Genomic DNA, 22,400 nt, shown 5'->3' on the forward strand with positions numbered 1-22,400 from the left:
CGCGGCCACCTTGTGGTGAAATTATACTTTTTATTTTGGTCGCATTGATCTCATGGCTTGATCTTAAGTTCCGTGCATTGTGTTGTGATTAGGCCTATTATATGTGAGGTCGGTTAATACAAACATAGAATGATAATACAAATATACTGGAAAAAAAGAATGCCTTCCACAAGTTGCCTTGCGCGCGCGTGTGTGTGTGTGTAAGTACGTATTTATGTATATATGTATGTGTGTGTGTGTGTGTGTGTAATATATATATATATATAAAACATATCCTCTTTGGTTTGCTGCTGTGTTCTATCGCTTGAGCACCATAGTCACGTTGATTTTGTTGTCCGACTTGACGGCGTTTGGCTGCCGTCTCTTTTAGAGCCCGCCCCCTCAGACACCTGCGGCTCTCGTCGGCGTGACAAGTCAAGTCAAGTCAAGACCATCCCGACCAAGCCTACTGACCGAGAGCGGCGCTCGGCAAGGTGTGGTCCCGGCTGTTTTTATCAGCAGCTGCGGTTTCAGTTGAGATATTTCAGTTGGAGCAGAGAGACAGACAGGTGAGTGTCCGCCGTAGGATTACTGTGTTTTTAAAGGGTTACCTGCTTGTTACCTGCAGCGACGACACACAGGTGAGTTAACTCCTCAACAGAATCTCTGCTGTGTCGCATAAATAACGTTAAATTGGGTTAAAAGTGAGGGTTTTTTATGAATTAAGGAAGCTACATGAGGACAAACGTGTTTGATTAATCGATTTGTTGATTGACGGGATATTAATCGCCTGTTGTTTTTTTATAATTTTCAAGCAAAAACGCCCCCAATTTCACCTGTCTCAACTTCTTAATTGTGAGGGAACAATCAGTCTTACGTCATTGTAGAGTGGAACCGCTTTAAGAAACAGACATGTTTCACATTTTTGAAAAATATACAGAAAAATAATCTGCAGATAATAATAAGGAAAATAATCATGGATTTCAAGTATGTTGGACAAAGTAAAAGTGTGTCCTCTCAACAGAAATCTCGTGTCAGCTTCTTTTCACAGATCAGGACCAGGTGGATCCAGCAGTCATGTCGTCCAGGCCGAATGGGAGTCCACCTCCCTACAAGTCGGATACCGGATAGTGAGTTTTGAAAAACCTTTGTATTGTATTCACTGAGTTCAAAGTAATGACAGACCTTTATATGGAAGCTAAGAAATGCCATCATCATCATTTTTAGGAATAAGCTTTGGTAAAAATGTATTACTGACTACGTAATGTTGCGTAATATGTTGCTTTTGAAAACATTCATTTGTGTTTTTCAGGAGCAATTTTTGTTAATTTGTTTGTGATAGAATTTAAGTGTTTTGGGTTTCGTCTGGAATTTCTTGAGATCAAACATCCTCAGTAGCCAAACTGTTTTAAACATTTGTCCTTTTATCCAAAGAATTTGTAAAAAGTGAGAGTTGACATATTTTAAAACCTAAAGCAACTAACAAAACCAACAACCATCAAAACAGAAAAAAAGTTTATGTGGCTAAAATACAACAAAAAGAGGAAACCCCGCCCCAAAAACCATCAGTGAGACAATCGTAAACGGTGGAATATTGGAAACTTAAATTGTGCAACTTAAAATAAGTAGACTGTCATAACTTCAGACAGATGGTTTTTCCAAATAAAAGTTTTCATTCGGTAACTCGGGTTTGTTCTCCTCACTCTCCACAGCAACCGCGTTCCCCAGCCGGCGTATTCTTACTACCCGGACGACGAGTTCCAGCATTTCTACCGCTGGTCGTCTCCTCCAGGCATCCTCAAAATCATGTCCATCATCGCCATCGTGATGTGCGTGGCCATATTCGCTTGCGTCGCCTCCACGCTGGCCTGGGACTCTCAGGGAGCCATGGGTGGCTTCGGAGGAGGCTACGGAAGCTACGGAGGAACCAATGCAGGAGGCTACGGAGGAGGCTATGGAGGAAACTATGGAGGAACCGGCTTTGGCGGGGGCGGGTACGGAGCTGGAAACGCCTATGGCTACGGTGGGCTCGGAGGGGGTTACATTGACCCCCAAAAGGGAAAAGGGTTCATCATCGCCATGGCAGCCATCACCTTCATCGCCTGCCTGGTCATCTTCATCATCATCGTGTCTCACCAGAGCCTATCGGAGAGCAGGAGGTTCTACCTCGCCGTCCTGATCATCTGTGCCATCCTAGCGTTGCTAATGCTAATAGCTGCCATAGTCTACCTGGTGGCAGTGAACCCCATGGCCCAGTCTGGGTCCACCTATGGCAGCCAGATTGCCGGTCTGTGTGCTCAGTACCAACAACCGCAACCTTCAGGGGTCTTCGTCAATCAGTACCTTTACCACTACTGCGTCGTGGAGCCACAAGAGGTGAACCCAAGCTTTTTCCAATTTCCTTTTCATCCGTGAAACGCAGCATTCAGCGTGTTTGTCAACTCACTTGTGTTGGGTGTGTGTGTCTCCCATCAGGCCATCGCCGTGGTGTTCGGCTTCCTGGTCGCCGTTGCCCTCATCATCATGCTCGTCTTCGCCCTGAAGACTCGCCAGAAAATCCAAAACTTCGGGAAGAGCAACATCTTGTGGAAGAAGGTGAAGGGTTAGAAAACAGAGAATTTACATTTTTACTCGGATTTAACAGATTAAACAAACCAGATATGAGATGTTAATTTACTGGACTGTGGAGCGAGTTCAACATACCTGGACTCTCTTTAGGTTGTCTGGTTTAACTGACCCTGGCTCACATAAAAGGGGCGGAATTTGCAGCACACGACCAATCACAAACACTTAAGTTACCTCTATGGCCACCAACTCTGCTTCAGGCTCAAAATCATTATTCAAAGCAATTAACACTATTCTAAATCCTGCTGCTAGCCCCTGCCCTGCCCCTCCCACTGTTAGTTGTGAAGACTTTTTACATTTCTTCATAAATAAAATTGAGAACATCCGATCTGCAATCTCACCTTCAACTTTTGACCCTTCCTCCTTCCTGCCTTGCCCTGCTGTTCTCACCAGGTTTGAGCCGGTGTCCCTCTCTCAGATTGTCGACATTGTCTCCCATACTAGGCCGACTACCTGTACCATAGACATTGTTCCCACCCAACTGCTGAGGGAAGCTCTTAACACTCTAGGTCCCACAGTGTCACTCCTCCTCAATAGTAGCCGTTCTAATGGTTCTGTTCCATCATGCTTCAAACACGCAGTTGTTCAGCCAATTATCAAAAAACCAAACCTAGATCCTGCTGTTCTAAATAATTTTCGACCAATCTCAAAACTCCCGTTTCTATCCAAGGTCATGGAAAAAATTGTTTACTCCCAGCTTCTGTCCTTCTTAGATAAAAATAACATCATGGACAAATTCCAGTCAGGTTTCAGGGCACGGCATAGTACAGAGTCAGCACTGCTAAAAGTCACGAACGACCTACTGCTCTCCCTCGACTCTGGTAAACCCGCCTTATTAATACTCTTAGATCTCAATTCTGCCTTCAACACTGTTGACCACTCCCTATTGCTGAACCGGCTTGAGCACCAGGTCGGTATCCAAGGCAGCGCTCTCCAGTGGTTTGCCTCCTACCTTTCTAACAGATCCTTTTCTGTTAACATCGGTAATCTCTACTCTTCATCTGCTCCAATCACATGCGGCGTACCCCAGGGTTCCATCTTAGGCCCCATCCTATTCGCCCTATACCTGCTCCCTTTAGGCTCCATTCTCCAAAAGCACAATATCGCATATCATTGCTACGCCGATGATACACAGTTATATCTTCCACTCGAATCTGGTCATAGCAACAACTCCACCTTGGAGTCCATTCTTGACTGCCTCCAAGATGTCAAACTATGGCTGGCAAACAACTATCTCCAATTAAATGATGGGAAGACAGAAGTGGTCTTTTTTGGCCCCCCAAACTCCTCCATAGGTATAATAAATCAATTAGGTCCCCTGGCGCCCAATCTTCATACCCATGCCAGAAATCTTGGGGTGATCTTCGATCAAGATTTAAAATTTGATAAACAAATAAACTCTGTGGTGAAAAGTTGCTTTTTCCAACTACGAAACATTGCAAAACTTAAATCAATTCTCTCCCTCTCTGACCTTAATACAGTTACCAACGCCTTGATTACCTCTAGGCTGGATTATTGCAACTCACTTTACTTAGGTATTAGCCAGTCATCTCTATCCCGCTTACAGTTGGTTCAGAATTCTGCTGCCAGATTGCTAACAGGAACTAGGAGGCAAGAACACATAACACCCATACTAGCATCCCTTCATTGGCTCCCCATCAAGTACAGGACAGAGTTTAAAGTTCTTTTATTTGTTTTTCAAGCACTACATGGCCTGGCCCCCCAATACATCTGTGACCTACTCTCCCCCCTTTCCAACCCAAGGATTCTTAGATCCTCGAACCAACTGCTCCTGACCGTTCCCCGGTCTAGGCTACAAGGAAAGGGCGATCGTGCCTTTGCCATTGCAGCCCCAAGGCTATGGAACAGTCTACCCATTTCAATTAGGTGCTCCTCCTCTGCAGCTGCCTTTAAGGCAACTCTAAAAACCTTTTTGTTTTCTCAGGCCTTTAAATGTCCGTGATGGCCTCAAGTGTGTGTCATTTTTCATTCTGGCTGTCCCAGCCATGGCTATTTTGTATTTTGTACCTTGTTTGCAATTTTGTGTTCACTGAACTGTACAGCACTTTGGTCAACTTTGGTTGTTTTTAAATGTGCTTAATAAATAAATTGATTTGATTTGATTTGATTTGATTTGATTTGATTAAGCCAGGTTAGTAGTTTCCATCCGTTTCCAGCCTTTATGCTAAGCTAACTGTCTCCCGGCTGTAGTTTCATATTGAAATGATATGAGAGCAGGTGCCCCCCAAAATATTAGACTCTTCCTTTTTAAATGTGGTCTGAATATGCAAAGAACTGTCCATGAACAGTTGAAGTGCCTTAATATCTCTTCTATCTTCTCTCTTGTTGGGACAAACTGAGCTTTCTGAATTTGTCGTTTTTAGTTCTGACATTTCATAGACCTAACAATCATCAGATGAATCTAGAAACTTACCGTTTGATTAAAGAAACACAAAGTGTTCGATCCCCAATCAGCAGTTACGTTTATGTATTCACCACCTATCAGTTGATTACGTTTTTGTTTTGTAAACATTGTCACATTTAAAATAAAGACTAAATCTATGCAAAATGATAACAAAATACAAAATAATTAAGTATATTGTTTATCTGCACCATTTTCTGATCAACTTTACAAGCCACAACTTACTTTTCGGACATAAAGAGTGTGTATGTGCTTAAAATGAAATTCATTATTTGTTCTATTTCTCCCAAGACGAGTATGAAAGTAAAATGAATTAGACATTTTTATAATTATTATCATCACCATCATCATTATTATTATTAACAATTGTTTTAAGACTTCATAGTAATGCAATGATATAGGTGCTTCTATTTATTTTAGTATTTCATAAATGTTTGTCACTCACACACTGTTGTCAGTGTATTTTAAAACACCAAATATAAACAGAAAAGTAAAGAAAAAGGAACAAATGCAACATGACAGAAAAAGGAAATAGAAAAACAATCAATCAATAAAAAACGGTGTAATTTTCGACAAAATAATAACGTTTAAATTGGTCATGCCTCATAAGCTCAAAGGTTTATGAACAATTGTTTACATTAATCAAACAAATCTAATTAAAAAACAAATATAATGTCATATTTTTATAAATGTTTCTGTTTTTGATTTCTCATTGTATTTATTTATTAATTTGATTTATTTTGCTGCTTCTGTGTGTATTACCAAAATATATGGTTCCGCTTCATCACACTGTTGTTTCTGCCAGCTGACATTTACTGGAGCGTTTCCGTGAAGACTTGAGCGAGGACTTCCGGTGTTGTCAGGTAACGTGACACCTGTGTGGGGGGCGGAGCTACACTGACCGAGAGCGGCGCTCGGCAAGGTGTGGTCCCGGCTGTTTTTATCAGCAGCTGCGGTTTCAGTTGAGATATTTCAGTTGGAGCAGAGAGACAGACAGGTGAGTGTCCACCGTAGGATTACTGTGTTTTTAAAGGGTTACCTGCTTGTTACCTGCAGCGACGACACACAGGTGAGTTAACTCCAACAGAATCTCTGCTGTGTCGCATAAATAACGTTAAATTGGGTTAAAAGTGAGGGGTTTTTATGAATTAAGGAAGCTACATGAGGACAAACGTGTTTGATTAATCGATTTTTTCATTGACGGGATATGAATCGCCTGTTGTTGTTGTTTTTTTAATTAAATAGTCGTTTAAAAAAACGCCCCCAAATCCACCTGTCTCAACTTCTTAATTGTGAGGGAACAATCAGTATTACGTCATTGTAGAGTTGATCTTGTTTATGTTACTTTACGATTTTTCAATTGGAAGGAACCGCTTTAAGAAACAGACATGTCTCACATTTTTGAAAAATAAACAGAAAAATAATCTGCAGATAATAATAAGGAAAATAATCATGGATTATGTTGGACAAAGTAAAAGTGTGTCCTCTCAACAGAAATCTCGTGTCAGCTTCTTTTCACAGATCAGGACCAGGTGGATCCAGCAGTCATGTCGTCCAGGCCGAATGGGAGTCCACCTCCCTACGAGTCGGATACCGGATAGTGAGTTTTGAAAAACCTTTGTATTGTTCCTTTTATTTTATTTAAGAAGCTTCAAGTATTCACTGAGTTCAAAGTAACGACAGACCTTTATATGGAAGCTAAGAAATGCCATCATCATCATTTTTGGTAATAAGCTTTGGTAAAAATGTATTACTGACTACGTAATGTTGCGTAATATGTTGCTTTTGAAAACATTCATTTGTGTTTTTCAGGAGCAATTTTTGTTAACTTGTTTGTGATAGAATTTAAGTGTTTTGGGTTTCGTCTGGAATTTCTTGAGATCAAACTTAAATGATTATCCTCAGTAGCCAACAGTAACTGTTTTAAACATTTGTCCTTTTATCCAAAGAATTTGTAAAAAGTGAGAGTTGACATATTTTAAATCCTAAAGCAACTAACAAAACCAACAACCATCACAACAGAAAAAAAGTTTATGTGGCTAAAATACAACAAAAAGACGAAACCCCGCCCCAAAAAACCATCAGTGAGACAATCGTAAACGATGGAATATTGGAAACTTAAATTGTGCAACTTAAAATAAGTGGACTGTCATAACTTCAGACAGATGGTTTTTCCAAATAAAAGTTTTCATTCGGTAACTCGGGTTTGTTCTCCTCACTCTCCACAGCAAAGGCGTTCCCCAGCCGGCGTATTCTTACTACCCGGACGACGAGTTCCAGCATTTCTACCGCTGGTCGTCTCCTCCAGGCATCCTCAAAATCATGTCCATCATCGCCATCGTGATGTGCGTGGCCATATTCGCTTGCGTCGCCTCCACGCTGGCCTGGGACTCTCAGGGAGCCTTGGGTGGCTTCGGAGGAGGCTACGGAAGCTACGGAGGAACCAATGCAGGAGGCTACGGAGGCTATGGAGCAAACTATGGAGGAACCGGCTTTGGCGGGGGCGGGTACGGAGCTGGAAACGCCTATGGCTACGGTGGGCTCGGAGGGGGCTACAATGACCCCCGAAAGGGAAAAGGGTTCATCATCGCCATGGCAGCCATCACCTTCATCGCCTGCCTGGTCATCTTCATCATCATCGTGTCTCACCAGAGCCTATCGGAGAGCAGGAGGTTCTACCTCGCCGTCCTGATCATCTGTGCCATCCTAGCGTTGCTAATGCTAATAGCTGCCATAGTCTACCTGGTGGCAGTGAACCCCATGGCCCAGTCTGGATCCTCCTATGGCAGCCAGATGGCCGGTCTGTGTGCTCAGTACCAACAACCGCAACCTTCAGGGGCCTTCGTCAATCAGTACCTTTACCACTACTGCGTCGTGGAGCCACAAGAGGTGAACCCAAGCTTTTCCAATTTCCTTTTCATCCGTGAAACGCAGCATTCAGCGTGTTTGTCAACTGACTTGTGTTGTGTGTGTGTGTCTCCCATCAGGCCATCGCCGTGGTGTTCGGCTTCCTGGTCGCCGTCGCCCTCATCATCATGCTGGTCTTCGCCCTGAAGACTCGCCAGAAAATCCAAAACTTCGGGAAGAGCAACATCTTGTGGAAGAAGGTGAAGGTCATCGACGAGATGGAGCCGCCTCAGGATGTCGAGGCTTGGGTGAGTTAAAGACTCAATCGGAAATAATTTAACTGAAATTAACTATTTTAATCACTGTTTAGCCAAATTAAAAGGTAGAGCAACAACTGTGATGATTGGGGGGAAAACATTTACAAGTTCCAGCTTCTCAAATGTGATGACTCGATGCTTTTATTTGTCAAACATGACGATAAACTTAACCTTTTGGACAAATCGAGACATTTTATGACGTCACCTTGGTCTGTATGAAATGCTCAAAAAACAGTTCATTCGTTCACTTGTCTTGATGAAGTGAATTTTGATTGGCTGCAGAATCACGATGACCTCAGCGTTTAGTATGGTTCCTTTACGAGCTGTTGACTTCTGGGAAGTCTTCATCACCGGGGGCGACGGATGAATGAAGGATCCACTTACAAACATGCAGTAATGCGAGGGTTAATTAATGTCATGTTGAAGGACTCTGGACTCTTTATGGAGGTAGATAGGCCTGCTGATTATTGGATTTCTTTAGTCAATATTATTTTTTATGGGGGGTTTTCTTCCCAAGAAGTGCTTCTTAACACAAGATTAGTGTTAGTTGACTAGTCGGTCATTCGGATCCGACTAAGATTTCTGTAGTCGAGGAGTGGTTTTTATGCTTTTTCCCAGAAGCTCCTCTAAACTCAAGATTCAAATGGCACTTTTGTGTGACTCTTTGTGGAGAGATTGATTCAGAATGTTATTCGGCCGTGGAAGCAGAATGAAAAGAAGCTGTGACGGCGGCTCTCCGTCTCAGGCAAAGTGTCTTTTTGGAAGAAGCAGCAGCGTTTCAGCTGAAGCGGTTCAACCAGTTTGGAGGCAGCCACCTGTATGTCGGCGGGGGGAGGGGAAGGTGTGCAGCCGTGGTTTCAAGGTGTGGCTTTTACACAGGTGACAGTCTCGGTCTCACGCTGACGACAATAAAACAACAACATAAAACCTGGACTTCTTCCTGTCAAAGGTCCAGCGATGAATCACACCTCATGTAGCTATTTTCAAGTGTTTTGCAACAATTCTCACGTCGGACCGACTCGAGTAGCGATGAGGAGGTGAGTCACTCTGATAATAGTTGGAAGTCACGATGACATTCAGTGCAGCAATGTGAAGAGGAAGAACCGGTCGGACCGCAGCTCTGGAAACAACAACAGCCCACCAGTCAGCAGGCACACACACCAGTAACGTGACACTGGGAACCAGAGACCTTTATTTCATAGGGGCTTGTGTGAAACGCGGCTGAAAGTGCTGAGACGGCAGCAGCCTGCAGCACAGACATGTTGTTGTTGTTGTTGTGGAGGTGGGGGTGGTGCTGCAGCAGCAGCAGCAGCAGCAGCAGCAGCAGCAGCAGCAGCAGCAGCAGCAGCAGCAGCAGCAGCAGCAGCAGCAGCAGCAGCAGCAGCGGGGTGCAGCACTGACAGACAAGTCCAGGCTGGTTCCTCATACCAGAGCTGCTGGGGACCCAAACCATTTGTTCTAATAATCACGGGAGGAAACCCTTTCTACAAAATAGTACAATAAATAGGAGAAATCATGCGTTTTCTGATAAATGGAGACATTCGTGACACTGGTGGATTTGAATCAATACGACAAAAACACACTGGACAAAATGTAAAGATTGTAGAGGATTTGTGAGAGTTAAAATTGTGACGATTATTTTAAAACCTGAAGCTATTTTTCTGTCTGGCTTTTATGAAAAGAAGAAGTTTAATTATAGTAGAAATTGTGTCTGTAGACCTCAACTTGCTTCAAACGGTAGAAAAGATTAACGAAGCAAAAGATACAGATGTTGTCAAGCCTTCCGTCAAAAAGGGTAAAGCTAAAAGGGTACTTGGAAAATAAAATATGCAATGATAACTTAATTTAAAGAGCACTGTTCATGTACAGTGAGAGACATCAAATTAGAAAATAAAATGACCAGAGATCCCAAAATATATAAGTAACAGAGACCATTAAAAGAAATACAAATGACAGAATTAGTAAAAGAAAAATATAAGAAAATTACAAAGAGAAGCATCAAATCTTCACCTTCCAGTAGCTGCATTAAATGATCCCTTGATTCATAAAATGGTGATGTATATTATGTGTGTTTTATGGATATATTTTCTTCCAAAGGTGAACAATGTGTCTGCTGGTCCCGAGGTGCTCCCGATGTCGGACTACCCTGAGAAGCTGAGAGGCTCCAGGAGCCACCTGGACGACGAAAGCACCAACTACGACAAACCGCCGTACAGCTACACGCCGCAGTGAGTTCACGCCGGGACAAATGATAACGTGTTACCGCGTCCCGGTGCTTCATTCACTCATTTTTGTTTTTAGAGGAAACAGGAAGTCATTTGTATGCCGATAAGTGTTACTTCCTGCTGATTGTAAATCAACCCACAGTATAATTAATCTAACAACCTGAATGCTGAACCTCTTCCTTGTCCCCGCAGGCCTGCAGTGGAGGAACACATGCCTTTGCACAATGGCGGCCCCTACAGCGTGAACTCAGATGTGCCCAGCTCGGCCGGGAGGCCCAAAAAGAGACGCGCGGGTCGGCCGCGTCGCACCGATGGACAGGACTACGACACGGACTACAACTCGTCCGGAGACGAGCTGGACGACAACGACTTCGACAGGTAGCAAGAAAATCAAAGACGTAAAGTTTTCAGGTTCTTTACTGTAAAAATTACTGTAATATTTTCTATAAAACTGTAATATTTTCTTTTTCTGCTCGTTTTCTCCTTCAGTGAATTCCCTCCGATAGCAAATGAGCCGGAGCGCAACGACTACAAGCGTGTGTTTGACCAAGACCACCAAGAGTATAAAGACCTGCAGACGGACCTGGACGCCCTGAACAAGAACCTGTCTGAGGTGGACCGAGAGCTGGACGACCTGCAGGAGGGCAGCCCTCAGTACCTGGTGAGAGAAACACGATTTCTGATCCATTTAAAGGAGCCAGGAACTTAAAATTCATAGCATTAAAGCTGCTTTAATCAATATTGTTCTTTATTAAAAAATTGATCGAATGGATTTGTGTCGGTTATACAGACGATAATCACCAATCTTGTCTTTTTTGCATCCTTTAAGTCATTGTTTTGGTTTCATGGCCCACAAATGTAATGTTTCAGTTTCCGTAAAGTCTAACCCAAATAAAATAGGAGCAGACTTTCTAATCAAATCAACGTAGAAGGATGATGAAAGTGGCGGCCATTTTTATGTGCACCGTTGCCATTGGAAACCGAACTACGACAGCGACTCACTAACATGAGGTTTTCCAGTAACGACTCCCATTTGAGTCGTAACGTCGGCATTGAGACGATATAGTCATGGAGAAAAATTAAGCATAGAAATGATTGTTAAATGTGCTAAATTGTTGATTCACTCTTTAACAGGATGCTCTGGACGAGTACAACAGGATAAAGAACATTAAAAAGGTACGTTGATCTACAAACTTAGAGTCACAAGCCGCTGATTGTATAATATAATTGTATAACTCATCGCGTCTCGTTTTCTTGGATCCCGTCATCGCTGCAGTCTCCAGACTATCAGGTGAAGAAGCGCAGGTGTAAATACCTGAAGTCCAAACTGAACCACATCAAGAAGAGGGTCAGCGATTTCGACCGCAGGGCCTGAACAGCTGAGAGGATGCTACGCCTGTCTGAGACGGGACGGATGGGACTAAATCTGTTTTTTGGGGGGAGTTTCGGAGGCTTTTCAGACAACAGCAGACTTCAGGGGACGAAAAGTCTGCAACGATGGTTTTATGCTTTTGGAGGCAAGGGAACAAAGATTTATTTTCTTGTATTATGCCACTGTTTGTATTACGAGTGTCACTTGCCTTCGATACCATTATATGTATTTATTCTCCCTGATGTTAGTGAGTTAAACTACACAGATTGATCAATAATCCTCCCTTTGTTGTTCGTAGGTCTTATTCCAGTGGCCCAACATGATATGCTAATTTTAAAAGATCTTTTTAATTCTCATTTTTAATGCTTCCTGAGCGAAATAGACTTGTAAATATGTGGGAAACTGAAGTTTTTAATGTTTTAGAAGTAAGTACACGTGTGTGTTACAGTGTGACGTTATTATGGTAGAACAGACAGACACTCTGAAATTGCATGTTTAATGGGTAGTAATGTACATATACAATGAGCTGTGATACCTTTTTTATTATAATAAATTCAATTATTGAACAATTTTCTCACAGGCGTATACCTAGAACTCAATACCTCTTCATTTAAAGCCACTATGTGTCGAAGTTTCCCATTACAGCAACTTTCAACTCATTCTTCGATATTGTATTTTGTAAAATGAAGCGGTGTGTTGATGTCTTTTGAAGACTTTTAAAGCCAAAGTCAGGAATTTTCTGCATATAGTGACTTTAAAGCTGCACCAATAAATATATATTGTTATATATGAACAATGGATTAAAAAGACCATACAAAATGTTTGAATTGGCAAATCCTCAGAGGGTTATTAGCTACAAGGCTTAGCCTCTTTTAGCTTATTGTTTTGGTTCTGAGCCCACCAGTTCTTCCCTCGTTACCCCTGTTTTCTACCTGCCCATCACCAAACAGCACACAGACACAGTTAGCAACTAGCTGGTGGATATTGCAGAGCATTTAAAGCAGCTAAAGAGATATTTTAATCAGGAGTTGGTGGAGACCAAAACGGAGCTGAAGGCAGTGTTGGATTTAACTCGTTAAGTGGCCAGAAACACAACTTCATGTTAACGTTGCTCCGAGCCAGCTGAATGTGTAAACCGTTTGCTAACACGTTACCATAAATAACTATAAGGTTACGTATGTCAGATATTTTAATTCACGGAACTGAACGCTGATGCCACATGCACAGTGACGATACACGGCACGCTGAAGCGGAGGAAGTCACGTATAGTTACATGGATTGGGATGCTTTGTTTTTCTACTATATGCTCTTTGGCTTCCCTCGTTGTATTTGACACCACATCACATGACAAAACATTTCACATTAAAACGCCTTGAACTCGGTTGAATTTCACACTGTGGTTTTGAACTGTTCGGTCTGCATCGAGTGTCTCCTCAGCAGCATCCTCCTGGTCATCTCTTTGGGCTGGCCAGGAGGAGCGGAGGGAAGGAAACCCTTCAGGCCAGACTCTCCCTCACAGAGACCACTTCCAGCACTGGAGCTGAGGTTGTACACATTAAGGATCGGGCTGTTGGTGGAGCTGAGGGCCAGAGGTGGCAGAGCTCTGGGCCTGGCCTGGGAGTTGTGGTCCAACAAGAAGGCTCCAGACCCTCTGCGTTCGTACCCAGACAGCACTCTCCTGTTTGGGCCCGAGGTTGACAAGGACTCCCTAGAGCCCAGTGTGCTGGAGCAGCGTAGGGGGGCCAGCCTCTTGTCCTCCGTTAGGTCTCTTGCGGCCTGCTGGGACTCCTCTGGCAGATTGTAGATGTGTCTAGCTAGCTGCGGGTCAGAGCTGTAGATGTCCGACCCAATCTTGCGCCTCTGGATTATGCTGTGAATGCTTGACGAGGCCATGCTGTGAAGTGGAGTGCCAAGGTTTTTGCCACCAGATAAGGAGGAAGAGGAGGTGAGCGAATCTGTTCCAAGGTTTGCAGAATGGAGGTTAGGGTGGGAGGCAGAGTGGGATGATATGAGTCCTGGTAAGGATATCTTTGGTCCCACATGTTTGGCACATTCATTCTCTCCTTCTACTCCTTTGTCCCTCCCCAATTTTCCTTCATACCATTCGAAGCTCTCCGTCATTGCATTTGTGCTGTCCAGTTTGGGGATTCTGAAGGAGGGGTCCTGAGTTTGGTTGAGGTCTTTACGGTTTTCTAAAGACAGGGCTGCGAGAGGCTGCTGGCTGAGCAGAGTCGCTGGGATCTTTAGCCAGGGCTCGGAGTTCAACCTCAGTAGGGGCTGCTGCAGGCCGTTCGGCGCTGCTTGGCCAAGCCTTTGGAACCGTGATGGGGAACATGGATGGGAGGTTATGCCGCTGGACTGGTCTTCTTTAAATGAGAAGGCAGTCTTCGGGGGACATAGGGAAGAGGAGGCGCACTGCGGGGAGGTGATGATTTGGATTTCGGAGGGAGATGCAGGAGCTGCTGATGCCATCTTGTCAAGAGGACCGAGGAGAGGCATGCTGAGGTACTGCTTGGGTTGCAGTTTCCCAGATGGGAATTTGTCGGTGGCTATGATGATCACCTCCTTCCCCTTGGCCTTGCATGTGTCAAGCATCAGCTTCAGGACCTTCCAGTCTCCAGCCATGACTGCGTAGACCAGCGCTGATGTCCCGGACTGATCCTCCAGGCTGATGTCCGCTCCACTAGCCAGGAGTAGAGACACCACCTCAGGGCCGGCCTGCTCCTGGCAGGCGTGCATCAGGGCCGAGCGACCCTCCTTGTCCTGGATGTTGGGGTCCGCTCCTTTCTCCAGAAGAAACTGGACCAGCTTGACCCGGCTGGCGCTCTGGACGTCGATGTGTTTGGTCCTGCAGGCCACCATCAGGGGCGTCTGGCCTTGGCCGTCGCTCTCGTTGATGTAAGCGCCGCCCTCCAGGAGGAGCCGCGTGAGCCGCAGGCGACGGAGGAAGACTGCTCTTAGCAAAGGGTTCCCTGAATCCATAGCTACCCCGGGATTACTGCCTTCTCCCTCCATCCCTCGTGGTCCCAGCTGGCGGGTCTGGGAGATTTATTCAGACAGGTTTCTGTGGAAAAAAACAAAACAATTTTAGAGAATTATCGGAAATAAAGTGGCAAAGCTATTTTGATATCTCGCCTCTTTGGCCTTTTTTCATGGTCATGTCCTCATGTCGTACAATAGGTCAATAACGTGAAAATCCTAAAGGTCATGTCCATATAAGATGAGAAAGTCGGTAACGTAAAATGATTGCATACATGTCCATATATATGGTACGATAAGTAAAAATGATCGTGCTCATGTCCATGTATCATATCAGAAGAGGTCATGTCCATAAATTACCGATAAGACGTTAACGTAAAGATTATTGCGTTCATGTCCCTGTATTGTACAATAAGTCGCTAATGTAAAGTGATCATGTCCTTGTTTGATATCACAAGTTGATAATTATCGTGGCATGTCTAAGAGCTTTATCTCCCTACGACAAACTTTTTAATGTGGCTAATTTAGTACTATGTTGTGTTTTTTGTATATTTTTGATAACTGCTATACATATATAAATATATTATTATAATTACTTGTCTGTGAAAGCAGTAGTTTGGGGCTTTTGAAAAGCAGAACACATACAGTTCTTGTCTTTTTCTCTCCCTTTCTTATATTCAGCAGCTCCTTTTCATTAACTCGTCCTCCACAGCACCAGAAGAGGCGGCGGCTTTCTATCAGCCTTTGTGCCGTTCGTCCTTGCTTCTCTCTATTAGACCAGAGAAGGTGGCTGTTACCAATGTCTCAGACAGCAACATTACATTTCCCGTATGAGTCACGGACCTTGAAATTGAAATTCGACGAGTCAGTTGGCGTCTGTGTGTGTGGTTGTGTGGTTCCGATAAATGTTTAATGCACCAGCCACGCTGGAGCTGTAATTATGACGAATGACAAACCAAACAGCAGCAAGTATCTTGAGAAGAGTTTGAGTGTTGTTGTGGGAAAAAAAATCTTTTGGGAAGGAAAGGAAAGGATTAGTGTATATACATTATGTTTGATATGTAAGTTGATATGTACATGTATGTACGTCCCTCATTCTTCACTGAAATCACACAATACATGAATTAATAGCAGGTGTTGCTATTAGCGACGATCCACTTTCCACATACACTGCTTTAGGTTTTTATCCAGTGACAGAATGGTCTGTCCATGTTTTCTTATTCTCAGTTTGAATGCAGTTACCTGTACTTAAGTTTTTACTTTTACTTAAGTAGTACTTCTACCATCACTGCTCGTCTTCACTTTTGATTGCATCCCAGCTGAGAAGCACTTTCTTCTTCTTCTATTTCTGCTTCATTCTGTCATCAGCAGTGACATCATCACTGGCAGCTACACACATGTAAAAAAAACAAAAAACAAAAAAACACCATCTGCATGCTCCATATTTGACAGATGAGGTGGAGGTGGTGCACATTGTAATCAGTTAATCATGCTCTTTCTTTTTTTTCCCATCAGTGTATCACAGATCGCTTAGTTGTTTGTTAATATCATCTGACCAATTCAAGGTACATTTTATGCTACTTTTGTACTTCTACTCCGAATCTCCAGATGATTTATAGAATAATATGATGCATTGCTGCAGATTAAACTAGTTAAAGACATGCAACATACACATTAATGCAGCAGGAATATTATATTAAAAAAGAAACATCAGATATAATGATAAAACATTTTACTGCACCATCAATACTTTTGCTTTGAATACTCTACGTACTAACATTTCACATCAATATTCATGTTCCTCAGAGGATGAATCAAAATGACTTCCCCGACTGTTCCTCTATTTCATTGTATTATTATTTGTTATATTTAGTCGACTCTAGGGGGCACTAAGCACCAGATCAAGCACTTGCTGGGTGAATGGCAGGATGAAGGGTTCTGGTAGCAGGTGTGTCATGTGATCCACCAGGAAGTGGAAGGTTTGTTTTTTACAAATCTCTAAAATCTTTGCCAAATCCTTCCATGTCAGGATGAATTGCATTAAATGTGGTGATGGAAATGACCATGCAGCGCCATCATGAGGTAAAAAATATATTTTATTTTCTGAGCAAATACCTGCACAAGCTAATACTTGTGTTTACTGTTATTAGCTTATGTTAGCACATGGTTAACATTATACATGCTAGAATGTTAACATTGTCATTGCGAGCATGTTAGCATGCTGTTAGCTTTTAGAAAGTTATTTTTTGTATTACAAGTGCTCTGAAATGTTATGTGTAAATATGCAAATGAGGCGTTGGCGAATGGCACGTTTTGGTGAATTTAGGCAAAATCAGCAAATCATACAAATAAAAGTACACACTTTTCAGACAAATAGGAAAATGGAACTATGTTGATATTTTATATGATTGAATCATCTGCAATAACATGCAAACAGCGTTTTATATATTTACTGTATATATATATATATATATATACATATATTTGCATGCTCATATGAGTTTTTAAAATCAGAATCTGCAAAGTAAATATAGCTGTCAGATACGAATACTGCAGTAAAAAGTACAATAGTGCTGTCTTAAATGTATTGGACTTGCAGGAGGTTGCATACATACTCATGTAAAGTACAAGTACCTCAGAATTACAGCGTATGACGTTTGTTTGAGTCGTCATGATGTCGGTAAATGATGCAAATGTCACACGTAGTACCGGCTGTTCATCGTTCTGTTGCAGCTCTTGAAGTAACGCTGACACACATGCAGCCGTACCCGGGTTAGTCCACTAAAATGTAGGGTACAGCATGAAAAATAAAAAAAACGTTCACCTGACATGCAAGTAAACACACCTCAAATTGAAGCTGAAAACCTGTACTTTCCCTTCAGAAGCTGCTGTTTTAACGCTCACAAACGCTGCACACGGTTTCCTTTCCACCTCGCCTGCAGATTGAGGATAAAAAGCCCAACTCCACTTCACCTGAACAAGCTTCGCTCAACACTCGTCCTCCATAAGAGGAGATGTGTGTGTGTGTGTGTGTGTGTGTGTGTGTGTGTGTGTGTGTGTTTGTGTGTGCACGTACGCTCGTTGCCGGTGTTTGTGATGCAACTGTCCAACACACTCTCCAACAGATAAAAACGTGTTAAATGCTGCATCACGCAAGAAAGAGCTAAACATCTGAGCAGAGTCACCAACCAGATCCTGTCAGAATAAAGTTAGAGAGATGCTGATAATACATTTCCTGTGTGTGTGTGTGTGTGTGTGTGTGTGTGTGTGTGTGTGTGTGTGTGTGTGTGTGTGTGTGTGTGTGTACTTACCAACCTTCAGTCCTCTCCTGCAGACATTTACTCCCCTGTTGAAGAGCTGGGACTGACTGTGACCAGGCAGGAGGTGTGTGTGTGTCTGTGTGTGTGTGTGTGTGTGTGTGTGTGTGTGTGTGTGTGTGTGTGTGTGTGTGTGTCTGTGTGTGTGTGTGTGTCTCACTGCAGCAGTCAAGGTTTTTACAGACAAAGTGATATAAAGGCTTGTCGTCAGGCAGGTCTTAAAAACGGTTAATCCATCGCAGCAGCAGGTTGACAACGAGGAGTGTGTTGAAGGTGAAGCTCTATAGCAACGGCAGCGTCTCGTTTGTCTCTTCATTAAAAGGAGGTCTGATCCAGTAAGAGGCCGGCGAATTGTGAGGCAATTTCTTTAGTTGCACGCAGAAAGGGAAAAAAAATGTGTCCACCTTGTCAATGACATCTCCATGGCAACCATAAAGGAGGCCTAGTGGTGGCACATGTTGCTCTGTGTGTGTGTGAGTGTGTACATACTTTTGATGCACATGATTTAATTATTGTTAAACCAAAAATTCTGATTTGATAATGTTGCTCAACATAAAATAGAGGCGATGAAAGAATAAGAAGGTAAGAAAGAGAAACAGTGTAATATGAGGTGCATATTAGTAATAAGTACCACAAGAATACATGTACCTGTACCTGTACTAGTGTACTCTGCTGCATGATTTTTAATAATAAAAAAAAAAGAAAACACAGTTCTTTGTATTCTCTGCTGAGACTATTACCAACCCAGCTTTTAATTTTCCAGACCCGTAGCCATAGAAACACTGAGACTTCACAACGCAGTTCATACATCCACCACAAGATGTCAACATCTGTCAGTCATTTTACATCACGTGTAAAGTGACCTTTAGTTTCAGGCTGCGTTCGCCTTTAGCCAGGTGAAGGGTCAGGTTAGGACGTGTGTGTGTGTGTGTGTGTAGGACAGACAGGAAGACATATAGCTGAATAGGCTGACAGATAGACAGGTAGAAAAAAAAGACAGGTAGAAGGACAGACACACAGGTAGAAGGACAGACAGGCAGAAGGTGAAGTGGAATGATATTTTTAGCCGATCAGACTGGTTATCTGCACTTTAGTCAAAGTCACAAGACTCCATTGACAAATACAGTCATTTTCACCTGGCGGGACACGGGACTCGCTGCTCTACCGCCGCCATGATGTGTGTCTTTGCGTGACTTTGTTGTTTTAAAGGGTTAATTTGGGTTCACTAAGTCATACCATAACAAACAAAGTAACCGATCGAGGCGGCGGGAGACCAGCAACTAAATGTGTGAATTTGTGTGAATCGTGATGCCAGATATGAGCTTACGCAGCGTTATCAAACCCCCAATGTTATCATATTGGAAGGAGCTGCGGATTAAAAGTCTTAAATGAGTAAATGTAAGAAATAAAGCAGCAGCTTTGCAACCTGAGATGATGTCTGATCAACACTGTGTGTCAGAAAGTAAAACTGATGTAAATCGTGCAACAAAAAACAACGTAGATCAGTGATGTTTAGTGGTTTTATGTGCAGCCGTCACAGCGGCAGACACACAGTGATAGTAATCCCCCATAATCCTCCGCTAGCTATATCTACAGATGAGAGCTGCTATTAAAGCCCCTTATGACCCTAAGACCCGGACCACCGGCTGAGACATGTCCAGTGCTTATGCTCGAATAAAACTGATTTTATCTGAGCACTTTGTGTGCGCGGCTCTGCACGCAAATGCACTTCACATTCAAAGTTCATACAATCTGCACTAATAGATATTTCTAGATTGAAAATAAATTAAATAATTGTGAAAGGTGTTTCTCGTAGCGATGAATCCACAGAATCTGCAGAAGATTGTTTATCTATTTTGTCATTTAGATTTATATTTGCAGTCTTTCCTACTTTGCATCACTGCGTAAGAATCTTTCTCGAAAGCACGACAAACATTGGACACAAGAGGAGACCTCGCATCATGGTTTTGTTGCTTAAACCTAACTTCCTGTGAAAACTGAAGTTTACTAATGAACATCATGTCATCACATGATCACATGTTTACAATGTTTACTGAGATAATACATCAAGAGAGAGAAGTAGGACCATTTTTTCATAGACTTCCATGATATCTGAGAGGAGTCGCCCCCTGGTGGCCAGCAGGGAGAATGCAAGTTTAAGACACATTTCTGGAAGTCGCCACATGTTTGAAACTAATATGTGACAGAGAATATGTAATCCCAGACAAAATACCCTCAAAAGGTAATCATACGATACCAGGTTGTGGACCAAGCACCAGGAAGTTGGGAGTGAGAATGTGGCGTTGCTTGAGTAGAAGATCTGAGTACTTGTGCTGCTTGCTAGCTTCCCCTTCAGGCTGAAAACCGTGGTCTGGCGGCTGTGTGGCTGTGATGCAACGTGTCCTTGCCCTCTCCTTTAACCTCGGAGGGGATTGTTTCTCTCCGTGCACTGATGATATTAAGCTGCAGTGATACTTTTTTCATTTGTCAGCATTCCGACTGTTCGCCCCGTGGACATCAGATGTGGTCGTTAGAGCTTTGGAAGTGATGGGACGCGACAGGATGAGGTTAATCTTCCTCAGTGGTTAATGTGTTCGCTCACCAAGACTTTAGAGTTGCCGGTTTACCGGCAAAATGTCTTTCAGCAGCGACTGTACAACACGAGACATCGCTCAATTCAATGATTCATCGATCAGGAAACATTGTTTTTTTAATTGAATAATCATTTATCAACCTAAAACATCAAATAGCTTCAGGTTCAAGCTTCTCAAACATTCGCTGCTTCTCTGTTTTCTGTCATTTAAAAATGTGTATTTTTGTGGGATTTAACATGTGCTGTTATATTTTGTTGGGTATTCTGTTAAATGTAACATTTTTTTACTAATTTATTTGCCCCGTTGCAGTCGTGACTTGTTAAAATAACATTTATTATTGTTTTATGTTATAGGTCTATTGTTGTTGGGCATTTCTGATTTTATTTGTTCTACTGTTGTCCCGTGTTGTTAGTTAATTATTTATTTATTATGTTCCTGTGAAATTGATCTTGCACAAAGCTCGTCCAAACATCCACAAAGACCTAATCTTCAGTTCTGTCGTGCCGTGTCTTTCCCTCAGCGTGCTTCCTTTGCATCTGAGCATGTGCAGAAGACTTTCAGGCTCCGCGGTGGGTTACGGGAGTTGGCGTGCGGTCCCTTACCTGGCGGGCCCGTTTTAGATTTGTGCACCGGCGTGGGTTTGATTATTCTCCTTCAGCCCTGCTTATGTGGGCGGCAGCAGATCAGCTGAACTGGCAGACTCTGTCACTTTATCACGTGAAAACCTCAGCATGCAGCGGTGGAGGAAGTATTCACATCCACTACTGCAGTAAAAGTACTTCTACAACAGTGTTAAAATACTCTGTTACAAGTCGTTGAAAATGCTGCTTCAGTAAAATTATCACATCAGTCAAATTTAGTTGAAATATCATTTGATTATTAGGACTGATGCATTAATGTAAAAGCATAGATAATTTTTTAATTATTTATGACATGAGATTCAGCTAGCAAAACAAACAGCCAGTATGTTTGTCCTTCATACTTTCTACTTTGATTACATTTCTCTACTTTTTCACTTTTACTTGAGAAAAGAAATTGAATCAGTACTTCTACTTTTACCAGAGTTTTTTAACACAAGTATCTGTACTTCTACTAGACATAAAATAACTTTCACAGTATCATTTATATTGTAATCAATTAACCGCTTGTTTCAACTGCATGTTGAGTATTTACAGTATTCTGAGACCCGTACCTGGATCTGGTTCTGGTTCTGACTCCATCATTCCATCACTCCCCCGTCTCCCCAATCAAACCTCCACATCACGTTCACTGAACACAAGTGAGAGACAAACTCTGTGGCAGCTTAGCTCAAAAACACAAATATATGCACACACACACACACACACACACACACACACACACACACACACACACACACACACACACACACACACACACACACACACACACACACACACACACAACATCTGTCTCATTTACACACACACACACCCACACCCACAAACACAAACACCCACCAACATCTGTTTGTGCGTTCAGGCTAGATGAAGGTTTCAGAAACAAACGCTTCTGAAGCATAACCAGTTTACAGAATTAGAAACTTCTGCTTTTGTCCACCTTTCAAGTGTGTGTGTGTGTGTGTGTGTGTGTGTGTGTGTGTGTGTGTGTGTGTGTATGTGTGTGTGTGTGTGTGTGTGCTAGAAAAATGTGGCACCACCCAGCTTAAGAGAGCAGCGCATGCAAATGTGATTGGGGCCTTCAC

General features: G+C 42.7%; 3 protein-coding genes across 5 annotated transcripts; 2 read left to right on the forward strand and 1 right to left on the reverse strand.

Annotated features, from left to right (window-relative positions):
- The first annotated feature begins 521 nt into the window (after nt 1-521).
- Nucleotides 522-4,722, forward strand: LOC311030388 (occludin-like). Of its 2 annotated transcripts, none has more exons than XM_084036107.1 (4): nt 522-620; nt 1,018-1,109; nt 1,692-2,355; nt 2,455-4,722. In XM_084036107.1, exons 2-4 carry the CDS (start codon nt 1,057-1,059, stop codon nt 2,584-2,586), a joined length of 849 nt encoding a protein of 282 aa, XP_083892233.1. In that variant the 5' UTR covers nt 522-620; nt 1,018-1,056; the 3' UTR covers nt 2,587-4,722. The 2 variants fall into 2 exon arrangements, with proteins under 2 accessions (XP_083892233.1, XP_083892234.1); XM_084036108.1 differs by having other exon boundaries at nt 528-548.
- Nucleotides 4,723-5,952: 1,230 nt separating this feature from the next.
- Nucleotides 5,953-12,356, forward strand: LOC311030380 (occludin-like). 2 transcript variants are annotated; one of them, XM_084036098.1, is made up of 9 exons: nt 5,953-6,095; nt 6,535-6,626; nt 7,255-7,915; nt 8,014-8,181; nt 10,288-10,418; nt 10,608-10,793; nt 10,905-11,076; nt 11,550-11,591; nt 11,692-12,356. In XM_084036098.1, exons 2-9 carry the CDS (start codon nt 6,574-6,576, stop codon nt 11,788-11,790), a joined length of 1,512 nt encoding a protein of 503 aa, XP_083892224.1. In that variant the 5' UTR covers nt 5,953-6,095; nt 6,535-6,573; the 3' UTR covers nt 11,791-12,356. The 2 variants fall into 2 exon arrangements, with proteins under 2 accessions (XP_083892224.1, XP_083892225.1); XM_084036099.1 differs by having other exon boundaries at nt 5,999-6,023.
- Nucleotides 12,357-12,514: 158 nt separating this feature from the next.
- Nucleotides 12,515-21,914, reverse strand: ankrd34ba (ankyrin repeat domain 34Ba). The gene is made up of 2 exons (XM_084036088.1): nt 21,870-21,914; nt 12,515-14,851 (listed from the first exon to the last, which is right to left on the reverse strand). The coding sequence occupies exon 2, from the start codon at nt 14,800-14,802 to the stop codon at nt 13,177-13,179; it is 1,626 nt and encodes a 541-aa protein (XP_083892214.1). The 5' UTR covers nt 14,803-14,851; nt 21,870-21,914; the 3' UTR covers nt 12,515-13,176.
- Nucleotides 21,915-22,400: the final 486 nt, after the last annotated feature.

The sequence above is a fragment of the Eutrigla gurnardus genome (genome assembly GCF_963514095.1).
Source record: "Eutrigla gurnardus genome assembly, chromosome: 19".
Lineage (NCBI taxonomy): Eukaryota > Metazoa > Chordata > Actinopteri > Perciformes > Triglidae > Eutrigla > Eutrigla gurnardus.

Bases quoted from the DNA above. Each gene is read 5' to 3' on its own strand.
- LOC311030388 (XM_084036107.1), top strand. From the start codon at position 1,057: ATGTCGTCCAGGCCGAATGGGAGTCCACCTCCCTACAAGTCGGATACC. The intron at 1,110-1,691 runs GTGAGTTTTGAA...CACTCTCCACAG, and splicing joins TACAAGTCGGATACCGGATA to CAACCGCGTTCCCCAGCCGG. The intron at 2,356-2,454 runs GTGAACCCAAGC...GTCTCCCATCAG, and splicing joins GCGTCGTGGAGCCACAAGAG to GCCATCGCCGTGGTGTTCGG.
- LOC311030380 (XM_084036098.1), top strand. From the start codon at position 6,574: ATGTCGTCCAGGCCGAATGGGAGTCCACCTCCCTACGAGTCGGATACC. The intron at 11,077-11,549 runs GTGAGAGAAACA...ACTCTTTAACAG, and splicing joins AGGGCAGCCCTCAGTACCTG to GATGCTCTGGACGAGTACAA. The intron at 11,592-11,691 runs GTACGTTGATCT...TCATCGCTGCAG, and splicing joins GGATAAAGAACATTAAAAAG to TCTCCAGACTATCAGGTGAA.
- ankrd34ba (XM_084036088.1), bottom strand. From the start codon at position 14,802: ATGGAGGGAGAAGGCAGTAATCCCGGGGTAGCTATGGATTCAGGGAAC.